The 22,226-nt window shown below is 43.3% G+C and overlaps 1 protein-coding gene across 2 annotated transcripts; it reads right to left on the reverse strand.

Moving 5' to 3' along the window:
- Positions 1 to 8,497: 8,497 nt before the first annotated feature.
- On the reverse strand, positions 8,498 to 21,854 carry tmem259 (transmembrane protein 259). 2 transcript variants are annotated; one of them, XM_087836260.1, is made up of 12 exons: positions 21,556 to 21,854; positions 17,867 to 18,201; positions 15,040 to 15,348; positions 13,863 to 13,983; positions 13,529 to 13,639; positions 13,325 to 13,447; positions 13,089 to 13,189; positions 12,939 to 12,996; positions 12,774 to 12,857; positions 11,063 to 11,195; positions 10,800 to 10,899; positions 8,498 to 10,722 (listed from the first exon to the last, which is right to left on the reverse strand). In XM_087836260.1, the coding sequence occupies exons 2-12, from the start codon at positions 18,080 to 18,082 to the stop codon at positions 10,066 to 10,068; spliced, it is 2,013 nt and encodes a 670-aa protein (XP_087692386.1). In that variant the 5' UTR covers positions 18,083 to 18,201; positions 21,556 to 21,854; the 3' UTR covers positions 8,498 to 10,065. The 2 variants fall into 2 exon arrangements, with proteins under 2 accessions (XP_087692386.1, XP_087692385.1); XM_087836259.1 differs by having other exon boundaries at positions 13,809 to 13,983.
- Positions 21,855 to 22,226: the final 372 nt, after the last annotated feature.

Below are 22,226 nucleotides of genomic sequence, written 5' to 3' on the forward strand. Positions count from 1 at the left end.
CAAGCAAAGAGGCAACAAAAACCCTGACCAAATCAGTTCAATTCCATTTCATTTTATGTATATAGTGCCAAATCACAACAATAGTTGCCTCAAGGGGATTTATATTGTAAGGTAAATAGGTGTGCAGAGCCATAGCTGGACTGGCCATCGGGCATACCGGGCATTTGCCCAGTGGGCCGATGGTGATTTTGTTTTTTTGTTTTTTGTTTTTCTTTTGTAACGGTATAAACAATGAACGGTCATGGATTGGCCAGATCATGGCCGATGTGTAAAAATAACTCAGTTGTTCGGTGGTGGCTATGGCGGAGCTTCCACAGAGGCCAGCAGGTTGATGAGGGAAAGGGGAGGCAGGAGGAGGAGAGACCCGAGACGGCCGCCGAGTGTCAGGTGAACTGATCTTCAGGTAAGAAGTTATGACCTGCAGTCTATCTGGGTCAAATATAAAACAAGTTTAGGTGTAGTTTATTTTCGTTGTGCTAACCTTTTACAGTCAGTTACAATAGATGTACTGCGTGTTAGCTGCACAGCTGCTTTGTTTTTATCATTCATTTCTTAAAATGTCTCGCTTTTAATAACTAATTATCTGAAAATATAAACATGTTTGAGAATTATACCAGTACATCTGATTTGAGGTGCTATTTTTTACAGGAGCTACAGTATCCAGTCATACGTAGTGAGGAGGTAAAATTATTAAGAAGATAATCAACCTCTGTTGGACTAGCATTCAGGTAGCTGCTCTGCTCTGTGTTAGTACAGGGCATTGAAGATGATAACAGTGGGTGGATTATATTCTTAAACGTAGTTACAGCACTTTCAGAAACACATCTTCTGTGATGCAATCTACTCCCCACTGCTGTGTAATCAATTATTGTAAATTTAGTTAGTTATTAGGAAATGATCAGACAAAAGAGGGTTTCACGAAACACTGATAAATGTTCCATTTCTATGCCATATGTTAAAACAAGATCCAGAGTGTGATTAAAGTTGTCTGGGTTCTTTCGCATTTTGAGAGAAGAAGGATTTGCCTTTGTTTAGAGTGATATGATGAAATGATACTATGAGTGCAGGAATGTTGTTGCTGAGGTCGAGGCTCTGTGTCTGCTCAGCCCTAACAGCATTAAAATCTGTGTTAATGCTGAGTGCTCTCTTGGCAGCAGCAGAAACAGAACGAATAAATCTTTAAAAATCAAACTAAGCCGTCACAGACCCTCTGAATCGTGTTCAGCCACGAGCAGATCGGCAGGTAAAGCAATTGTTCTTACCTGAGAGCAGCTCTTCAGGTGAAACTTTCTTACAGGAGCTTTTAAAAAACAAACTCACTGCAGCGTGATGGGTTTGAACTCTGAGAAACAAGATTATAGCCCGTCTGAGTGATGACGAGTCTTGGTTTTCATCATTAATGCTCATCACGAAAACAGGAAGTCTGACCTGCTGCTGTGGCAGTGATGGTTTCCTCTGCAGATGCTCACTTTAAAACCACAGAGTGGTCTGTAACAACATAAAATAAAATAAAATAAATAATAAAAACAAAGGTCGATCAAATGGACCAATACGGCAATGCCATGATGATCCATTTGGCAAAATAAATCCATTGGGTATCCTTGTTGATCTTCAGACAACAATTCTGACGGCTAAAGAACCAAATGGGACAGGCAAAAAAAAAACAAAAAAAAAACCACAGAGTGGAGTTCAGTGAGTAAAAACCAGACCAAAACTCCCCGTCAGCAGGAAGAGGCCTCGAGCAGAACCCGAACTAAAAGTCAGAGACCACCACAACCCACACCAGCCTCTAGCAATCCCCCACTCACTCTTGAGAGACAAGATGTGAGGCGTGTACTCTGTGCAGCGAACCCCAGGAAGTCCGCAGGGCCCGATGGAGTACCTGGGATGGTCCTCAAAGCATGTGCCGAGCAGCTAGCACAGGTCTTCACTGACATCTTCAACCTGTCTCTGGAACAAGCCGTCATTCCACCCTGCCTGAAATCTACCATAATCATCCCCATCTCCAAAAAGTCACCCATAACCAGTCTCAATGACTTCCGTCCAATTGCACTAAATATAGTTAAATATAGTTAAATTATTGTATAGTTTTTATAATGTGCTACAAGCAGGTGTGCACTTTTATAGAGCTGTTTCTAATCTCGTTATACTATGTATAATGACAATAAAGGCTTTCAATTCAATTCAATTCAAGATGGTCAGTAAAATCCCAGGAACCCCAAAAAGATCTAAACTCTGAGTCTAATCAGTCAGAGCCAATAAAGGCCTTTTAATCGTTTCACTGCTCTGAGGGACTCACAGGGATGAAAACAGACTGGAGCAAAACACTGAACTGAACAAGAGCTCTGTTTGCGGTGTGTGATAAAGCTGAGGTAAGGATAAAACAGACTCAATAAAAGAACTATAAAACAAAGTTAAAATTTTCCAGTCAATGTGGAAATGAGCAAGTTTTCTGAGGCAGTAAATGCGCCGGTGACACCTTTTACAAACTGATTTGGAATTCTCATTCTCTATTTTCTGACCTTTAATTAAAATGAATCCCATTATGTCAAACCGAGTGATTTATGACCCCAATAAAATGATTTATGACCTGGGAAGTAATAAAGGAATTAATAAAACATATGGTAGCCATAATTATGATATTAATACAATTATTATATTAATAAAACAATCATATATCATAACTCAATAATTTTGACTAACTGAAAAATTATTTGATTATTAAAAAATATACTATTTTTATCATCAATAGCATTTTCTCATTTTTAAGCCAAAAAAAAGTCCACTTTTATGGCTTAAAAAGTTCACTTTTTTTTATGGGCCAAAATGCCATCTGTTCGCGGGCCTGTCCGCTTGCGCGCCTGTGTGTCTGTGCGCGCCTGTGAGCGCGCCTGTGTGTCTTTGTGTGTGTGTGTGTGTGAAAAATCTGTTAAACCTTACTAATGTGCTTAGTTAAACTTGTAGGCGAGACATACAGGCTGCATGCCCCCTTGCAAAACTTTATTTCAATTTATTTGCGTTTGCATTTTGCGAACTAGGAAATTTAGAATTGAAGTCCGAGTCACAAACAAGATCCCCCCAAAAAAACCCGCGTCTCCCCTCTATCCCCAAAACCTTAGATAAGATAACAGCAAAAACTCCTGAAAAACCCTCCGTCTTCGTCCGAACTCACACCACTCCTAACCCCCGTAGGGACTCCCCTCTCTCCCCCAAACCTTAGAAAAGTTAACAGGGAAATCCTACGGTGGCCCTGAGAGGCCAAACGGACTGCAACTTCAGAAAACACTTGCAAAAAGAAAAATGCTGCAAAAAGAAAAACACTTGCAAAAAGAAAAATGCTGCAAAAAGAAAAATGCTGCAAAAAGAAAAACACTTGCAAAAAGAAAATTGCTGCAAAAAGAAAAACACTTGCAAAAAGAAAAATGCTGCAAAAAGAAAAATGCTGCAAAAAGAAAAAAAGGATCGTTGAGGCTGCGTACTTTAAGGCTGTATCCCAATTCAGGGACTGTTTCCCAATTCAGGGTCTGCAGCCTTAAAGTACGCAGCCTTAATGGTCCTCAAGGGCCGCGTACTCAAAGATTGCTGCGGCCGGAAGTGCTTGTAGGCTTGTGAGATGGGACGGTCTAGCCTCCGTCGCGCCCAGGTTGCCTAGCAATCATGATACTAACAGCTGGAAACGTTTCATACAGCTTTGTTTGACAGAAATGAAGGAGAACATATTTTGTACATTTGTTTCTACATGAGCTTTGTGTGATTTGATAAGTATCTGAGGCTGAGACCACAGGACTGTAAAACATGATTGTTGGGCTTCATTTCTGTACTGAACAGTCATTTAAGATTAGCTAGTAAATAACAAATAGTTAATGTTGTTCATGAGACTAAAGTCATCTCACTTTGGTAATGTAAATATAATATGGCCAATATTATATTAATCATTATTAGTTATTACAGCAGTGAACATGAACTCTGTGCCAAACACTGAGCTTCAGTAAAGATTCAAGTTGCATTTATTTATATTTCCTATCCAGCCCAGATCAGTGGTCTTTGATCAGTGGGTTTTGGTCAGTGGTTGTTGATCAATGGTCATGAGAATTTGCATAATTATGATTAAGGAACTGACCTCACAGCCCATTGTTCCTTCAGTGGGCTGGTTTCAGTCATTATGCAAATGTACTGTTTATAAGGTTGGGGAAACCTGCAGTCAGCTGAGACTGAAGAAGTCACTTGGATGAGTGACAAAACGTTTCTCCCAGAAAACGCTACGTCCAGATGAACAGAATCAACTTTTGGAGAGATAAATAATTGCTTTGTTTGCATCAAATAAAACATTATGTTAGAAAAGTTTTACAAAATCAATGTTATCATTTGTTTTACCCCATTTAAATGTATTGTTTTCATTACATCAAATGTATTGTTTTGGAAACTCATTACATGAAATAAAACTTTCTTGGAAAAGCATTGCAAGAATCAATCTCATTATTTGCTTTACCCTGTTCAAATCTCTTGGTTTCATTACATCAAAAAAATTTTGGAAACTCATTACATGAAATAAGTAAGCAGGTTGATCCTGAAATAAAACCATAGTTAAACATAACTTCAAAGATCACACATGGCTGAGCAACTTTTATTGAAAGAAGCTTATAATAACCCATCTCATCCTGGTAGTTTTGGCGGTGTGGTGCGCGCCTGCGCACTGATAGGGGACCTCTGGAATTCTACCTGCCTGGAAACGGGTTGCATTACCTGGATTTAAATGACACATTGTTGAGTGTAAGGCTGAAAATAACAAACGCCGATGGCAGTGATATTGCTGCAGACGCTAATGTTGGAATTATAAATTACCCTTTAAATACCATTTTCTCACAATGTGATGTGACTCTGGGTGACAGGTTGATTTCTCAAGCCAGCTCAACTCACCCACATAGGGCCATAATCGAGACATATTTAAATTACGTCTCGAAGAAAGTCTGAAAACTCAATTTAGCGCAGGTCTTTTTTACAAAGATACTGCTGGCACCCATGACTCTCATGTAATAACGGCCCTAACAGAGGCTTAGTCAGGAGAGCCGTTTATAGCGAGTGTTCACGAGAGTTTCATGTTATGGGCCCCTTGCACTCTGACATCTTTTTCTGTGAAAGATTATTGCTCAGTAATATGGATTTGAGGGTTAAGCTCAGGAGAGCCAGCGACACGTTTAGCCTTATGGCGCCTCAAAATGCCAATTACCGTCTGAATATTCTAGGTGCCTCCATGTTTGTAAGAAAAGTGACCGTGTCTCCTGCTGTGCGCGTAGGTCACGTATCTGCTCTCATGCATGCCAATGCATTATATCTGATCTCACGGATTAATGTAAAAACATTTTTCAATACCCGAGAATTCTCAGATATTACATCATGAGAACCTGTTTCTGGGTTCACTGCCCAGATATCTTGTCATAGGCATGGTAAACCACGAAGCCTTTACAGGGCGATATGGTTTATGCCCTTTCAATTTCCAGCAGAACAATTTAGAGTTTTTGGCTTTGTGTCATGAGAGTAAACAGATACCAGCCAAAGTTTTTAACCCAATTTTGGTGAGAATCAGTCTGTCAGAGAGTTTTACAGCCTGTACACAGCTACCGGGAGAAACTTGAAAGATCTATCTTGTGCATTGACAGACAGGAATTTCAAGAAGGATATACTCTGTTCGTGTTCAATATGATTGCTTCAGATGACAGCCAAGCGTTATCACTGATAATAAATGGCAACTTGAGACTTGAAATGCGCTTCAGAGTCCCACTGCCTCACACAACAACGCTGATCGTTTATGCTTGTTACGATTCAATTCTCGAGATCAGTTCAAAAAGACAAGTTTTGGTTGTTTATTGCTGATAGGTTTCTGTTTTTTCTTGAGTCATGAACAATCATCATTTGGAGAGTATCATGAGGCTGCTAGTCAGTGACAGATTCTATGGCGTTTGGTCGTCAGATGAGTCGTCAGATGAGTTACCGTTCGTTTAAACGGCCTGCATATCTGATCACAAATACAGATCCAAGGAATAAACCTGGAACTCATTGGCTGGTGATTTCATTAGAAGAAGATGGAGGTGCCAGTTTTTATGATTCGTTCGGATTCTCACCGGAATGCTTTTACCCCAAAAGCATTGTAACATTTTTGAAAAAGCATGCTGATCGAGTATCTTTCCATGAATGGACTTTTCTATCAATGAGTTTTTGTGAACTACACCTTTTTTTTTTCTTTTTTTTTAACCAAAGAAGGAGTAGCGTTCTAGACATCTCACTTTAAGTCCACATTTTAAGTCTAGATTTTACATTTTAGAGACATAAATAAGGATCTTTTAACAAACGTGTTCCCATGTTATGATGTAATCTTGTTTTCTAAATTCAAACGTGCCTTTACCATTAAAGACTGTCTTTTTTTTATCTTCTCTCTTTTTCTTTTCCTTCTTCTGTGTATATTCATAGCACTCCTTCTTATGCATGTGTTATTTTCAGACATATGGGGGTTATGTCGTCCCCCCCTCCTCCTCATCAGTAATGATCTAGTTCGGTATTTACTTGGGCGTGACTTAGCCAATAAACCTATTATATACCTATTATATGTCAGCTGACCTATGTATGAAGTTTTTGACTGGTTAATTTGAATTTTTTTCTGTTTCCTGTCTTGTATTTAAGCAATTCTTTACAATATTTTACTATGACCCTGATGAAGGCCACAAGCCGAAACGCGTTGGTCAATTATTAAAGCTGTTCATCTTCCCTCAAGTGTTGCTGGAGTTCCTGCTTTGTGAATTCTTTCATCCTCTCCATGCACCTTGGAAGCAGGTGAAGTTGTGCCAGAAAATTTTTTTGCCATGAAAGACAGCTGCAAGCCACACTGTCTATAGTATGCGGTCATACATTCATGGGAGAAAATCCTGTATGTTATTTCACAGGCACTCCCTATTATGCCTTGATAATATTGTGCATTATTGGGTATATCGTCTGGAGGCGGGAAATTCAAAATTTGTCTAATTTCAACCTTATTAAATTTATTTCTGACAACTATAGAGGGCTGTGGTGAACTGCTGGCAGAACTCTGCTCTGGATTACCGCCTTGTTGAAACAAACGATCGCGATGATGGTCTACAGGGCTGTCTTGGAGTGGCTCATTTGCGGGTAATTGCACATTGCTTTGGGAAAAGCCCAAGGTGATTGCTGGTTATGAGAGTCATTGAAACAGCTTTCATTTAACCTATTTATCTGGCTTAACAACTCTAAGGGTATTTAAACCTCATCCTGTCTTTCTGCCAAGACAGCTAAAGCCTGGTTAAGAGCAGAGAATGGGTCAGAAGAGGAAATGTTTTGTGTCAGGCAGCTTTGAGAATGAGCAACGTTTGACTGTTTGACGTTTCACTGCAGGTCGCTGCGTGCACATGTGCCCTGGCACTATTTGAAACCTTCTGGTTCCATCTGCAGAGATGGAGGTATGCTCTGGAGAGCATAGGAATGACAGAGTATGTGTGTGCAAGGGAGGGAGGGAGGTGAAAATGTGAATGTGAGAGAATGGTGGTCAACCATCCACAGAGAGGTGAAGAAGAAAGAGCAGGGAGGGTGGAGTGGGTTTGCAGTGAGACCTGCTGTTATGGTTTGGAAGCCGCTCATCTTCTTCACCATAAATTCATGGGTTTTTTTTTCTGTAACGTCAACAGATAGAAAAAAAAATTAAACGCAGAGGTGTCAAATTGTGTGTGAGGAGACAACAGGTCATTTGCTTTAAGAAAAATCTTTTATTTCAAGAAGGCATTTTAACCTGCAGATGTTATTGCCATACAGATGTGAGGAAACACCTATGAAGTAATCCTGAGAACATCTATCCTGAATGGCACTTACAGCGTTAAAGAGGGGCCCGTCTTCAGATTAAAGTCCATTCACTAACTCAAGAACTGAACCGAAGATCAAGTTTAGCTTCAACCGCAAAAAAAAACAGCCCAGCTCGGAGGCAGAACAAATGCTGAACGCACGGCCCTTTATTTTAGTAAGCAACAATGATGTATTCGACCTGCACTTTATGAAGTCCCTTTATCGTGTCTGATCAAATAAAGCCACTTAAACTGTTTCAGCTGCTGTTGAAAAACCTAGAGAACCAAAAGCATGTCTCAGTTTTTTCTCTTGGTAACTTCCTGCAGGGTTTCTGGTCCAATTAAAACCACCAAAGCTGCAACCAGATGCCATCAAAACAGGAAACCACCTGAAAATGAGCTGCTGTCAAAAATAACACTAGGTGGTCGAGGTGAAACATGACACTCAGCTCGGCCAGTTTCCTGTTGGACAAAAACAATTCAGCACCTTGGCAAGTTGGCTTTTATTTTGAAAGTATCCATGTATAATGACTTTTTTTCTTGAAAGGTTTCACAGGTAATGAGAAATTTCACTTCCTGCTGCTGGTGTATGTCATTTCAGAATAAAATCCCTGTGTGTGGATGGTGTGAAAGAAGGGAGGCATTCACACAATGGGTGGCGACCACTGCTTTTACTGGTTTTACTGGTCTGACAGGTAAATACATTTTGATGATCAATAATGAGGCTACAGTCCTCAGCAAAGAGGCACGAAGAAGAACCCAACCCCCCCCCCAGCCAGAGTCACGCTCAGGCTCCATCTACTTCACAGCAACAAAAACAGACACTCAGAGATCAATTGTTTCTGATATCCAATCAATAATTGATGTTCACCTGATGGGAGGGATCAGTTCCTTTCCCCTCCTTCGGATTTGTAGACCATCATTTATCCAAAGAACGCAAACAGGTGTTCAAACTTGCCACTGTCCCATTGAAGGGACTTTGACCAAAATGCTGCTTTTACATGAGGCTTCCTGATTGGTTCAGAGCATCTCATGTGTCCCATTCCCCCAAAAATGTGTTTGGCAGATGTCTGATGGGAGCGGTCAGAGCAAACACGCTGCCATCAGACCCACCACATCATTCACCATTTTGATAGATGAACAGATGGAGGCGGAGCGTGAGTGTGACAGTCAGTCATATTCCACAACCAACCAGCTCGCTCAGCTGCTGACAGTCTGAGGATTACTGATAAGGCATCCATTCCAATAGCAAGTCCTGAATGTTCAGTCTGGCGCCACAGTGCTCCAAACTTCCTGTTCAATTTTTTCCCTCAAGCCAAAAGCAGACGAGAAAAAAAAAAAAAAAAAAAAAAAGCAACTTAAGTTGAGTTTGTGCTTCAGTCTGTCAGAATCAATAACTGATCAGCTGATCAATAACTGAAATGTTGCATCAGACTTCTTGTCTGTAGCTCACTGGCTCCGCCCCCAGGCACACCAGAACTGCTTGGCTTCATCCTTTCAGCCAGCAGCGGAAACCTGATTTTTCTTTATTGGATATTATTGATAATCAGTTAATTATTTGATCAATGAAGTGAAACCACTCAGGCCTGGTGTGTACCATGTGGCAGCAGCTTCCTGCTGTCAGGGCTTATATTGTGAAGCTTTTTCCTCTATGGACAAACAGATTCAGTTTTTACATGAAGTCTGAATAAACTCATCACGTAACAACACGTTCATGTTAGAAGGGTTTTCAAGATAAATAAAACGTCTGTTAACGCCATGCATTTTATTTTGAAAATCCTCCGGTAACAGCAGAGCTCTGATGAGCCAATTGATCGATCAGCTTTGTTTGAAGAATCAAAGAAAAGGCTGATGTTTGAGAAAAAGACACTCGGGTTTATTGATTAGAGGGGGGGGGGAAAAAAAGTAAAAAAAAAAAATTAAGTTTCTGCTTCAAGCTTCATTTGTTCAGGGTGTTGCTTTCGGTTTCCATGGTGATGGACCTCCAATCTCAGACACCGTCTGAGGAAAAACCCTCCATACTCCACCCCCCAAAAAAAGAACAAAAAAAAAAAAACCCAAAAAAACCAGCAGAATAAATTATCGCATCCCCGCCCTCTGTTCACGTGACCTGCAAGGAGACGCCACCCTCAAGCTAATCAATGAGTTTAAAAATCAAATAAAATCTGTTCATTCGATCAATGAGCTGATCAGCTGTCTCACAGGTGAGGCGATGTCAGTAGCCTCAGGACGGCTGCTGCTGGCAGTCTGCGCTCTGTGAGGGGGGACAGTCTGTGTGGGAGGGGCACTCTTCTGAGGGCCCTGCCTCCTCCAAGGCTCCCTCTGCCTGTGAGGGCCCCGCATCCTCTGAGGGCCCCGCCTCATGCTGCTCTGTGATTGGAGGAGCTGGTGCAGGTTTAAATTCTACAGAAATAGAGTTTGGATCTTGACCTCCAAAGGCTCCGCTCCCACCTAAGGACCTCCCTCCTACTGCTCCCCCTCCCATCCAGAACTCAGCCACCACATTGATCTCAGCTGGCCCCTGACCGCTGCTGGCTCCCGCATCCACTGATGACGTCAGGGCTTCAGTGAGGATGGCAGCTGTGTGAGCGACCCAGTTCAGCTCCGCCCTCACCTCCCCGCTTCCTGAGGCTCCACCTTCTGCAGGGGACGGAAGGGAATCTGTCTGAGGCCCTGGCTCGGCTCCACTGGTCGGCCCTGGTTGGGGGGCATTGGCGGGTCCCGTTCCAGCGGCGGCAGTGCCAATGTTGTTGTTGAGGTTATCCTGCAGAGCCGTCTGGTTCTGACCAGCCTGCTGGTTCTGCAGGAGCATCTCCTGGATCCGGATCTGCTGCAGGATGGCCGGAAGCTCGTAGTGATGGAAGAAATAGATCATGGAGTGCTGCGAGAGGACAAAAATGTTAGATTTACTGTCTGAGGGGAGGGGCTTAGCACAGGCATGAGGATGACGACACTTACTTGGATGAAGAGCCAGGAAGTGACGAGGGCGAGGCTGCTGTACTGGCCATTGAAGCGGTAGTGGTAGGCGTAGAAGGCGAAATGGTAAAGGTAGAAGAACCTGCAGGGAGAACAGATCACATGATCAGTCTTGAAGGTCTGCAGGCTGACAAGAGACAATAAAAATGGCCAAAGCCCGATCGATCTGGTTATTGATCAAATGACCAGGAACCCCTTCAACTTAATTCTGTAACAATGACCTCACACACAGAAAGTGACCTCACCTGAGCCAGTGGCGTTTGCTGGTGTTTGTGTGGCAGCAGATGGCGTCGTACTGATCTGCCAACCACACGATGAGGATAATGTAGAATGCCGTTGTTGTGTCATTGAAGAACTCTGACATGATGGCCTCCATGCCTGAGACAGAAAGTGACATCACAGGTCAGCTTTAAATGTAAGCCGCACCGCCCCAACCAAGGCTAACGTCCATCCAGTCTGTTTACAAACATTTTTTTAATTTGACGCTTGTTTTTATTGCCAGGAACCTTCAGCGCTTTGACTTTAATCTTTATTTAAACTGAACAAACAGGATCCCAAAAAACAACAACAACAAAAAAAACAAAACATCAGTGTCAGTACAGCAGAGTGTCGGTACAGCAGAGTCACGAGCTGCTCTGATATCAGCCGACTGACAATCAGGCCTGAGCAATCTGTGATTGACAGACGCAGCTACACAAACAAGCTCAATAAAAGCTTTAAAAAAAAAAAAAAAAAATGCAGTCACACGACTCCAGTGTAAGGCTGCTAACACTGGAGTCATGTGACCTCTCACTTTTGTAAAGTGAGCAAGCTAGCTGCAGCGTTTTGGACTGACTGTAAACAGCATCACAGCAGACATGCAGGCCCTAACCCTAACCTGCACTGTACCTGCTCACCTTAGATCAGATTTCTATGTAGCCCTGACCCTGTTTAAATTCAGTTATTTTTAGTCTTTACTATCAAACCATAGTTTTTATTCTCTCGCTGCTTTATTTATTTATTTTATTTTATTTAGAAAGAGGGGCAATACATATTAATGAACATTTTAACAAATGTAAATATGCCAGATTATAGCCTTGGGCTAATTTCCATCTGCAGACCCTATGGCAGGTTGGTGTTAAACACAAGTTAGTGTCTCTGTATGTTTTTACTATTTACAGGTCATGTGACAAGGACAAAAACAGTGATCACATTATACTAGAACCAAGAAGAGTGGACACAGAGGACAATATAGATAACAATAACGGAAACACATCAATTATATTGCACAAACCCCAGTATTGCACATGCCCCGACTGTCCTGATATTGCACTGACCCATTACACTAATAGTTGTTTCCCTTTTTGTAACACAATAACTCTTTTTCACATCCAATATAAAGCATGATTATTAAACATGATCACATGCCGCCCTTTTAACTGACTCTTAAAGATGGGTAGACTTGGACTTTCCCTCACTGACAGTGGAAGACTATTCCAGAAGCTCACTCCCTGATATGACAGAGCATTCTGTGAAAAGTAAACTAAAAAGTATTTACTCAGCCATAAAACTACTGACTGGAATTAAAATGCTTGTGTCCAGATTAACCTCAGATGTTTCTGAGGAATTTATCACATCATTTTCACAACAATGTTGCATTTTACTGATATATTTTTATAATCTTTAAAGATTTTTAGAACCCTTTGATAACATCTCTGGAGCAGGGGGAACACTTTTCTTTGGTAGAGGAGTCATATGAGCTATGAAATACCCCTCTATGATTTGTCAGATGCTGCCACCCTTTGATGTGAAGGGGCACGTGGGCCTGGCTTGATAACAGGCCCCACGCGACCGCTTATCCTGACTGCCAGTGTTAGGGTAAGGGAAGCCAGATAACGGAAAGAACTCGGCCACGCATCAGGACCCAGGTGACAGAGGTTCAGAAGCGTCCTCAAACAGAATGGGATCTGGACTCACCTACGAGGGCCAGGATGACAGTGAGCAGAGGGGCTGCTGGGAAGGCAATGGTCATGTTCATCTCCAACATCTGCAGGAGGTCAACTGTAGGGGGTTAAGGAGAGAGTCAGAATAGACCTGAGGCTCGGGGTCAAAGGTCAACACTGAATGGTATGAGGAACTGACCAATGAAGACGAAGATCTGGTGGTGAGAGTATCTGAGCAGCATGGACACCGACAGAGTCTGAAACAGAGAACGCGAGACTCAGTCGTGACATTGTGCGACTGAACGAACCCGAACGATCAGTGTGGGTCATTTACTGTATTTGTACTTACAAATATGACCATAATGACAAAGGCGGCCAGGTAGGAGGTCCTGGCCATCCACATGCTGACAAAGCGGTAATGCTCACCGGAGACCACGTTCCTCAGGAATCCTGCAGAGAACCACACAAACACCTGAGCTGTGTCACATGACTGGAAGTAAACACCTGCTCTCTGAATCCAATCAGTGAATGTAGCATCACACCAAAGTGCCCTGCCCCACCCTCCATTTACAGCGCCCACCCCACCTTTGTTCTCCTCATTCTCGGCGAGCGCCTTCACGCTCGACATCAGGATGTCATCGTAGCCCAAAAACTCATCGAGCAGGAACCGACTGAAGCCATCTCCGAAACACTCGTCCTTCATTGGATCTGCGAACAGACACAGACACGGTTAGGGAGTGCAAGTTGGCCAACGCTGAGGTCGTGTGACACGGCGGCTCAGAGTCTGACCAAGTGTGACGACCATGACAGGGATGTTGAGTCTCTGTCTGGTGCTCTGAGAGAGGCGCAGGAAGCCATACTCCAGCGAGTACTCCACGATGTACTCCTCCTGAGGCCACACTGCGACAATGAACAACAAAGTAAACAACCACATCAGAAAAACACAAAAATAAACACATACAATCTTAAATTGTGAAACGTTAAACAGCTCAGCAGGTGTTTCTGGACTGAATAAGGAGGCGGAGTTAGAGGAGGTGAGGTGGCAGGGGTGGGGTGGAGAACGGTTTACCTGCTCGGGTCATCATCTCCAGCTCAGACACTGAGTCCTGCAGCGGCTGCATACCTTTAGTGGTCTGGCTGAATGAGACGTCCTGGCTGTCGTTGGCTCCGCCTCCTCCTGAAGCTCCTCCTCCTCCTGCACCAACCAGAGATGGCTTCAGGCGGGGCTCGATGTCCAACTCAAACTGCAGCAGGACAGCAGAAGGTTTTGAGGGTCATTTCTGCTTTTAATTTGAGCGTATCCAGAGAGTAATATGAATACTGGCGGTCATCACATTACTCTGGCTTGAGGGAGTGCACTCAATGGGACACTGAGCAACGCTAAAACCATCACGACCCCCAACTGTGGGTTCCATACGAAAGGCTCCCGGTACCCTGTTGTTGCTAAGGAAACGTGTATTCACCAACCAGTTTGCAAGTAGTTGCAAACTGGTTGGTGAATACACGTTTCCTTACACATTTTGTTCCACCAAAAATATCCCTTTGATTGCTGACCTCCGACAGAACACGGCGATGGGAGGAAGACAGGACAAAAGAGTCATTTGGAGGTTGTAGTATGATTGTATGATGCCGACGTGTCTGCAAACACCTGCCAAGCGGCTCTATGTTGGCACAGTCAAAAATGTGCGTTTCTTCCAGAGATCGGGATCAGTGCAAGATCCCGACTCGGGGCCCGTGTGCGCAAGGCCTGAAGCAGCCAATAGCAGTTTAAAGTTCACCCGAGTCAGGTGTTCAGGGTAGTTAAGTCCCCAGATACACAGAACTACTCTGAGCTCACACACCACCAGAGGGCACAGCTGCCAACAAGTGTTTTACCGCCATCCTCTTATTACTACTTTCCATTTCTATTGGAAAACCCAAAATCTGTGTGACTCTCAAACTTTATGAAGACCTACACACTCACTAAACACTTCTGACTCACAGGGAAAACAACAAGTGACATAAGCAGAGGATTTAGAACTTGCTGCAGCTCTGCAGGACCAGGATGTGAAAGTGATTCAGAATTCTGATGCTAAAGAGGAAGCGCTCTGTTAAGGTCTGTCACTTCCTTTCAGCTCACCTGCTCCAAGCCAAGCTTGTTTACACCTGTGCAGGTGAACTGGCTGTGTGATGCTGTGGTTTAACACTAGAATCACCAACACCAGTGATGGTGTAACATAATTTCTGTTAATTTTCTTCTAAATTTAAGTAAAATTTGAAGAAAAGAGAGAGAGTGCGAGAGAGAGTGCGAGAGAGATCACCTGCACTGAGCTGTTGTCAAACATCTCCACAGTCATCTCCTCCTCTTCCACTTCTTCGTCAGGCAGCATCGCAAGGCTGAGCCCGCCCATCGCCAGCCCCCCTCCTTCCTCCTCGGCATCCAGCTCATCATGGAGGCTTGCCGAGTCGTAGTGCTGAAGGAAGATGGGTGCCCGGCTCGAGTTTCTTTGGATCTCAACCCGCAGGATGCCGTCACGGGGCCAGCGCTCCCTTACCACCTCTAGACAGTTGATGGGTGAGCGAGAGAAGGCAATGTGGATGTAGGCAAGGATGAAGAGGACGAAGAGTGCCTGAGGACGGGTTAGAGAGATGTCAGCGAGCGCTGGTTGTGTCACCATAATCTCATTTCTGCATCAGTGAGTCTCTCATAGCAACCAGAGTTTATAAAATACGTCACCAATAAAATAAAAACTAGGGGTGCAACGATACACAAAATTCACGGTTCGGTTCGGTTTGATACTTTGGTGTCACGGTTAGATATTTTTTCGATACAAAAAAAATGTTTACGCCTTTTTAATTTGTCATTTATTAAAATTATAAATATATATTTTAACTCAAAAGTACAGTTTTTAAATTTAATGTTGCTGAAACAACAAAATAATTTAAAAAAAAAACAACAAATATCTGATCAAGAAATCACTCATCTTTGGAAAAGAGAGTTTATTACAGAGAAATGGCTCTTTCCAAAATAAAAGCTATACTATACGCTTCTTCTGGGCTATATTCTCAGCAGCATATTAAACATATCAGGTCCCGATAAGGAGAATCATGTGCTAACGGCTGTCTAAATGACTCGGGTAAAGTTTGTAGCATGCGTGCTTGTTGTTTTTGTCTGCTTCCACTTGTCTTTGCACTAGGATGATGTCGGCGTAAATGTGCAGTCATATTCGTTGTGTTCCCACTATTGCTGTCAGCGTTAATCTCGTTAAAATGACATTAACGCCATAACGCGGAAAATCTCCGTTAACGAGTTACCGCGGATCGCCCCGTGCGTGGGGCTGGACGGCGTTAACACGTTAACAAGCTAACTGCGCTAACGCACTAGTTCCCACCAATGTAATTAAGCATTGCGTAGCACATCCGACATACTGTTTTACTTTTGTCCATCAGGGTCATGCTTCACATGAAAACCAAGATAGTTCCAAACGCCAGATCTGAATGAGGGTGGGGGAGGTTCAATTTCGGGTAGCGTTGAGGCAGTTGCCATGTTGCAACGAGCTTAGCTTCTGTCTTGCTAGACAAGACAGAGTGGATCTGCACTCGACAGTGCAGCCTAGGCGGAGTAGTCGAACACAGATCCACTGAGCGCTCAAAACAGACAGCATCGTCAGAAGAAGAGTTGATAAAATAAATAAAAAATGTTGTATTGTTCGATACATATACATACCGAACCGAAAGCACTGTATCGAACGGTTCAATATCGATACGAGTATTGTTGCACCCCTAATAAAAACAATACAATGTACAGATCAAAATCAATAAATGTCCTCTGATCAAAGAAAGTAAACATCTGGCACCTGTCTGCAGAGTCACCAAACCCTTCCTCTGTGGGTTAGCAATTGTTTCTGGTCTCTGTGTAAAGCAATTCTGCTGGCTCCTCACAGCTTCACCTACGTCATTCGCAACATAAACCTGCCCACTGAGCATGCTCAAATGTCTGAGACAACGCTCCGTAAGGACACCGCTGACTCCACAGAGGAACCAGCTTGTATCAGGACCCTGTCCCCTACCTCATTCACGCTACTAAAGGAAGAGGCTGCTGGGAGACTTCCCATAATACTCTAAGTAGAGGTGGGAATCACCATACATCCCACGATATGATATTATCACAATATTTAACTCACGATATTATTACAATTTTTTAAAATATTTTGCGATATTCAGATTCTGTACATAAAGGTAAACGTTATCAATATTCATTTTATCTAATATCAAAGTCTCACACTCAGTCTTTCTCTCATTTCAGTTTTATTGTTGACAAACTGAACGGTTTGTATTACAGTCTAGTCCAACTTAACTGAATGCAACCATCTGGTACAATTATAGCTATTCTGAACTATGCAATTTATGAAAACTATGCAGCCCATTCAGCAACTGAAGAATTTGAAAGTAAATTAAAACAAAATATAATTTTACATTAAATAAAAAAGTTTTTAACTTAATTAAAATAAAACATGTCTTAAATTAAAATAAGTAAATTGTCATGTTTATTGCTGCCAAAAAAAATGTTAAACACATTTGGACAGTGAAGGAATGTGAGGATTCTTGCTCAGAAAAAGGATCAACATGCTCTGAAGTCAGAGTATGTTCCAGTCCACAAAAACTTTTTTTTGTAACAAAATATCAATTTCTGATGTCCCTGTATCGATACATTATTAGCAAACAAAATATCACGATACTACACGGTATCGATTTTTTCCCCCACCCCTAACTCTAAGGGTTTCTCCTCCACTTCCTGCCACGCCCAACCCACTGCCCTTGCTGAGCCTGGCTCTGTTGTAGATAGAACTTCCTTCTAACAGGTTCTTCCTCTCCACTGTGCTGTTAGACCACGTGCTGCTCAGATGTGGGTCATCTGATCGTCTAGGTTTCCTCTTCTGTATTGCAGACTTTACGTTGCAGAATAAAAGCATGTAAATGAAGTTTAACTGAATTATTTGTGGAGAGGAGTCACCTGAAACATCTGTGATCACCTGAAACACCTGACCATTACCAATACTGTGACGTGTTCCTGAGATCACTATCCAGAAACAGTCTGACTGATCAGTAATGTGATTACATCCTGCTGACACGTGAGCTGTGCCCCACCTTGAGCAGAACGAAGAACTCAAAGACCCTCCTGAAGGACGGAGGGAATAGGCGTGCGTAGGTGACGGCCATCTTGAAGAAGAGCGCATGGAAGAGGCGGTCGCGGACGTTGATGAGGGGGTTCTGGTTCAGGTTGGGATTGCGGAGGCGGTTGGGTCCCATGTTGTTGTTGTTGTTAAGCGGGACATTGTTGTTGTTCGCCTGGTTCTCCGACATGGCTGCGATTGCCCGTTGTTTCTACTCGTGCTCAGAACTCACCACCGCCAATGATGACTCTAGGTCAACATGGCTGCTACTGCGTCCTCAGAGCGAAGGTCAAGACCTGAGTGCCGCACCTGGAACACACAGATGAACTCACTGATGACTGCAGTCAGGGGGCAGAGCCTCAACCACCTCTGAAAACAGATCATTAAGCGATTTAGGTTCTCAGCTCAGAGCTGCAAACAATCAGTCACCTTTATTCCGATCAATAACTTTACACTAAACACGAGTATTGATTAACATGGCTTGTTTAGATAACGTCATCTCAGTCATCACCAACAACTGATCCAACCTTTCATCCAATCAGATGACATGAGATCAATAACCTGCAGGTAATTTTTTTTTTTTTTTTTTTTAAATCAGATCAGAGAAACCGAGACACTGATGATCTAATCTCTGTGCTTTAGGAGCTGAACCTGCTTGACACCAAAAGCCATCAGAGGTGTCAGCCTCTGACCAATCACAGTTAGTGTTGAGTGCACTGTCAGCAGAGTGGCTGATTTTAGTACAGAGAAAGACTGAGCTGAAGAACTGAACCCCCACCTCCCCACGGCAGTACTTTATTTTTTCTCAGCACTGCAGAGTCTGTACCGAGCAAGGCTAGCAAAGAGAACTGATACCAAAAACTATCGATTCCTTTCCTCTGCATCAATAACAGCGGCGTTAGCCTCACCTTCTCGAGCTGACACAGCTCCTCCCATCACTAGCAGCAGGTGGACAGTAGTAAACCTGGAGAAGCACCTCAGAGACTGTCAGTCCATCTTTAGGAGGAATTTCACGAATTCAGAGAAGCTCCTATTTTATTAAACATTTACCTGCCTGCGACACGTTAGTGTTAGGATTAGCTCTTCCCCCATCCTAACTGTTATCATTAAGCTAGCAGATGACATTAAAGTGGGAGTGAGGCAGGAAACAGACAGGCTCAATTTAATGACCGCTAGGGATAAGAATTGTAAAGGTTCTTGTAAAAGGACCAGTTCCCAGTTGTCCAATTTCTTAGAATTCCAGGACCTATTGATTCCGCTTAAGGATTCTTGTACTCACACTACGATCAGCTGATTTCAGTTCTTGTGTCAGTGGAAAATAGCAGCTTCGCAGCAGTCGTAATTGTAATTATGAGACATTGTGTTTCAGGTCATTTTAAGGAGTAACGTGAAAGTAACGTAACGAGCAGTGTTGGGCAAGTTACTGTGAAAAAGTAATTATAGTTACTTCTTCAAAAAACTGAGTTCGTAACTGAGTTACAAGATTCTAAAAGTAATTAATTACTTGAAAAGTAACTATTGCGTTACTTAAAATAAAAAAAAAAAATGTTTAACCTTCTGGAGTCCCGGGTACAAGTGGCCATTTTTGACTACTTTTGATGTTTTCCCCTACATTTCACCTTTAAAAACTATTTACTTTGCCTTGTTTGGTATCATTCTTTTCAGCACAACCTTATGTGTCTGAATTTACAGTTATGTTTTCATTTTGACATACTGTATTAACACAATTGAACACCGCGTATATATTGTTTATCATCACTCTGGTTTTACGTGGCCTATCAGCACAATTTAAAAACTGGTATATATCACCTTGTTGCTTTGTCATCTTAAAGTGGTCATGTGATTGGCTTACCACGACTACTTTATTCTTCCTCAGCCAAACAGCAGCACTCATGCGATTGTTTTGCCCCCTTAGCTCCAGGTGTTGTACCAAAAAGTGATCGTCGGGCAGATAGTTATTGCCGCCTGCGGGAGCGCGCACAGCTGCTTAAAGCTGTAGCACCCAGATTACTTACAGCTACTTCCGTGCAACTGATATAAGGTGCGGTAAGATGAAGACAGCTTCAACCGTCTGTTTGTTGAAAAATAGTAACGCAACCGCACCGCATTTTCTTGTTAGTAACGGTAATGGCGTTGTAACGATAGTAATAGTAATTAGTTAGATTACTCGTTACTGAAAAAAGTAACGCCGTTACTTGTAACGCCTTTATTCCCATCACTGGTAATGAGTAATGTAATGAATGACCTTCTCCAGAGAGTAATTAAGTCACACATCTGTGTAATATGAGTAATAGATTACTTTTCTTGAGTAATGACTCCAGCACTGATCATAACAAAGAGAGGATCATGGACAGTCAACATGGACAAACATGTGACCCAGTGTGCAGTTAATGTGCATGACTAATGTCTTTGATATGGTGGAGACTCTCAAAGCACAGCCAATAAGGAATCAAATCAATAAGTGATATCAATAATGGAATCAGAATTGCTAAATTCTTATAAATGTTCATCCCTAGTAACAGCAATAGTAAATAGTGAATCAGCCCATCCTAAAAACACAAGCAGTGAAATGACAGTGACAGATAAGAAACAGGAAGTAGCAGAACTGCACCTGAGTGTGCACGTCAGGATCGCTTCTTCATTTCATCTTCTCCCCTCCCAGCATCCAAAAGCCGAGCTTCACATTGAGTCTGACCAGTATTTCTTACTACCGTGATTTCACGGGTAAAGGGGGCTGTTTTTAGAGGTTTAGATGTTTTCTGAGGGAACACTTTTAAATTCCTTCATGAAGGAAACTCCTGGAGCTCAGACTGATGATGATGATGGATAAGGTGTGGCAGCAGGTCAGGAGGTCTGCAAAAACCACAGACTGAGATCATCAGGATCTTCTGCATCCTCCAGCTGCAGCCTGACGATCTCCAGGTGAGACACCACAGACCAGCTTATCCCCCCCACCGGTACATGTAAATACTGATGACCTCAGGAAGAAAATCTGAGACACGTGGTCCATCAGCATCGGATCAGCTGACTCATGTCTCCATTAATCTCACCTGTGAGCCACACACCTGAGGCCGCTCTCAATGACAGGTGTGAGAGGCTGTTCTTAGTGCGGGAACCTCAGCAGCCGCCCCCTCCTGGACATCAGAGAGCATGCAGCTCTACATCTTTATTTACAGTCTGTGAGGTCTCAGGTGAAACAGGAAGTGGCGTTTAGTGACTTTTTGCCATGAAAACAGCAGGATTGGGACCATAGGGCCACCATAACAAGACTGAGGGTCTCAGGCTGTGACATGATTGTTCGCCAGGTGACCAGCTCAGGATTCCAGGGGACTCCTGGACATTGAAGAACATGCAGCTACCTGTGAGAGTGGGAGGAGCCTCTGAGCTCAGTCTGATCCTCACTAACTTCTTGTCTGAATAAAGTTTAACGAAAATAAATAAAGCTTCTCACTGCTCCACTTGCTGCACCTCAGGACAGGTGATGTGATCAGCTGATCGTCAGCCCGGAAATGTGGTGTGTGTGTGTGTGTGTATTCTGATCAGCTGATCCTGATTGGCAGGCTCAGGTGTGTGGTGGCTGCTTCAAGCAGATGTCCCCCGCCCCGCCACCCCCCGTGTGTAATCCATAGACACCCTCACCAGCGGCAGGTGACGCTGACTCACCTGTGCTCGGCCTCCTCGTTGTTTCTCTCGCTTACCCACGAACGCCACAGTTAGCCGTTAGCAGCGCTAGCAGCAGGGTTAGCTCTGCGGCTAAAGGCGGAGTCCGGAGGCAGCCGGATCGGACAGAACCGGGAGCCGTCTCGGTCCCAGCCGACAGGTGAAAGGACGGAGGGTCCGGGTACACGGAACCGGAGCACGAGGTGAGCTCAGAACCCGGAAACTGTGGCTAAACGGCGGCTAACACAAGCTAACAGAGGCTAAGAGTCTGACTACTGTCAGCGCGTCACTGAGACCGGAAATACACGTCCTAATACCGGAAGTAGTGAACCCCGGCTGCAAGTTCTTATATCCCTGCGCGCTGCCTGGCAGGCGCCTCGTGCTGGTCGGAAGCTTCTGCACGTTTATTAACGGTGAACAGCTGATGTGTCACTGGTTACAGAGTCCAAAAACTGGGATTGAGCTGATGGAGAAGCCTCGGATGAGAAGGTGGGGGAAGAATCACAGAAGTAAGTTAAATGATGTGAGGCTGTGATCAGCTGACCTGCTGTTCTCTGTGGATCTGAGACGTCACACTGAACAGCTGTTCTGCATCAGCCAATCACTGTAGACTAACCAGCACTGAGCTGCCTGTACGGCGTGTTCTTCATATAACAGATCTAATGTCTGATTAA

The sequence above is a fragment of the Neolamprologus brichardi genome, chromosome 23 (assembly GCF_056152115.1).
Source record: "Neolamprologus brichardi isolate AB-2024 chromosome 23, ASM5615211v1, whole genome shotgun sequence".
Lineage (NCBI taxonomy): Eukaryota > Metazoa > Chordata > Actinopteri > Cichliformes > Cichlidae > Neolamprologus > Neolamprologus brichardi.

Excerpts from the sequence above, each read along its gene's own strand:
- tmem259 (XM_087836259.1), bottom strand. The coding sequence starts at position 18,082 with ATGTCGGAGAACCAGGCGAACAACAACAATGTCCCGCTTAACAACAAC. Across the intron at positions 15,349-17,866 it reads AGTTCTTCGTTCTGCTCAAG|GCACTCTTCGTCCTCTTCAT; the intron begins GTGGGGCACAGC and ends ACCCGTCCTCAG. Across the intron at positions 13,640-13,808 it reads GGAGATGATGACCCGAGCAG|TGTGGCCTCAGGAGGAGTAC; the intron begins GTAAACCGTTCT and ends TCATTGTCGCAG.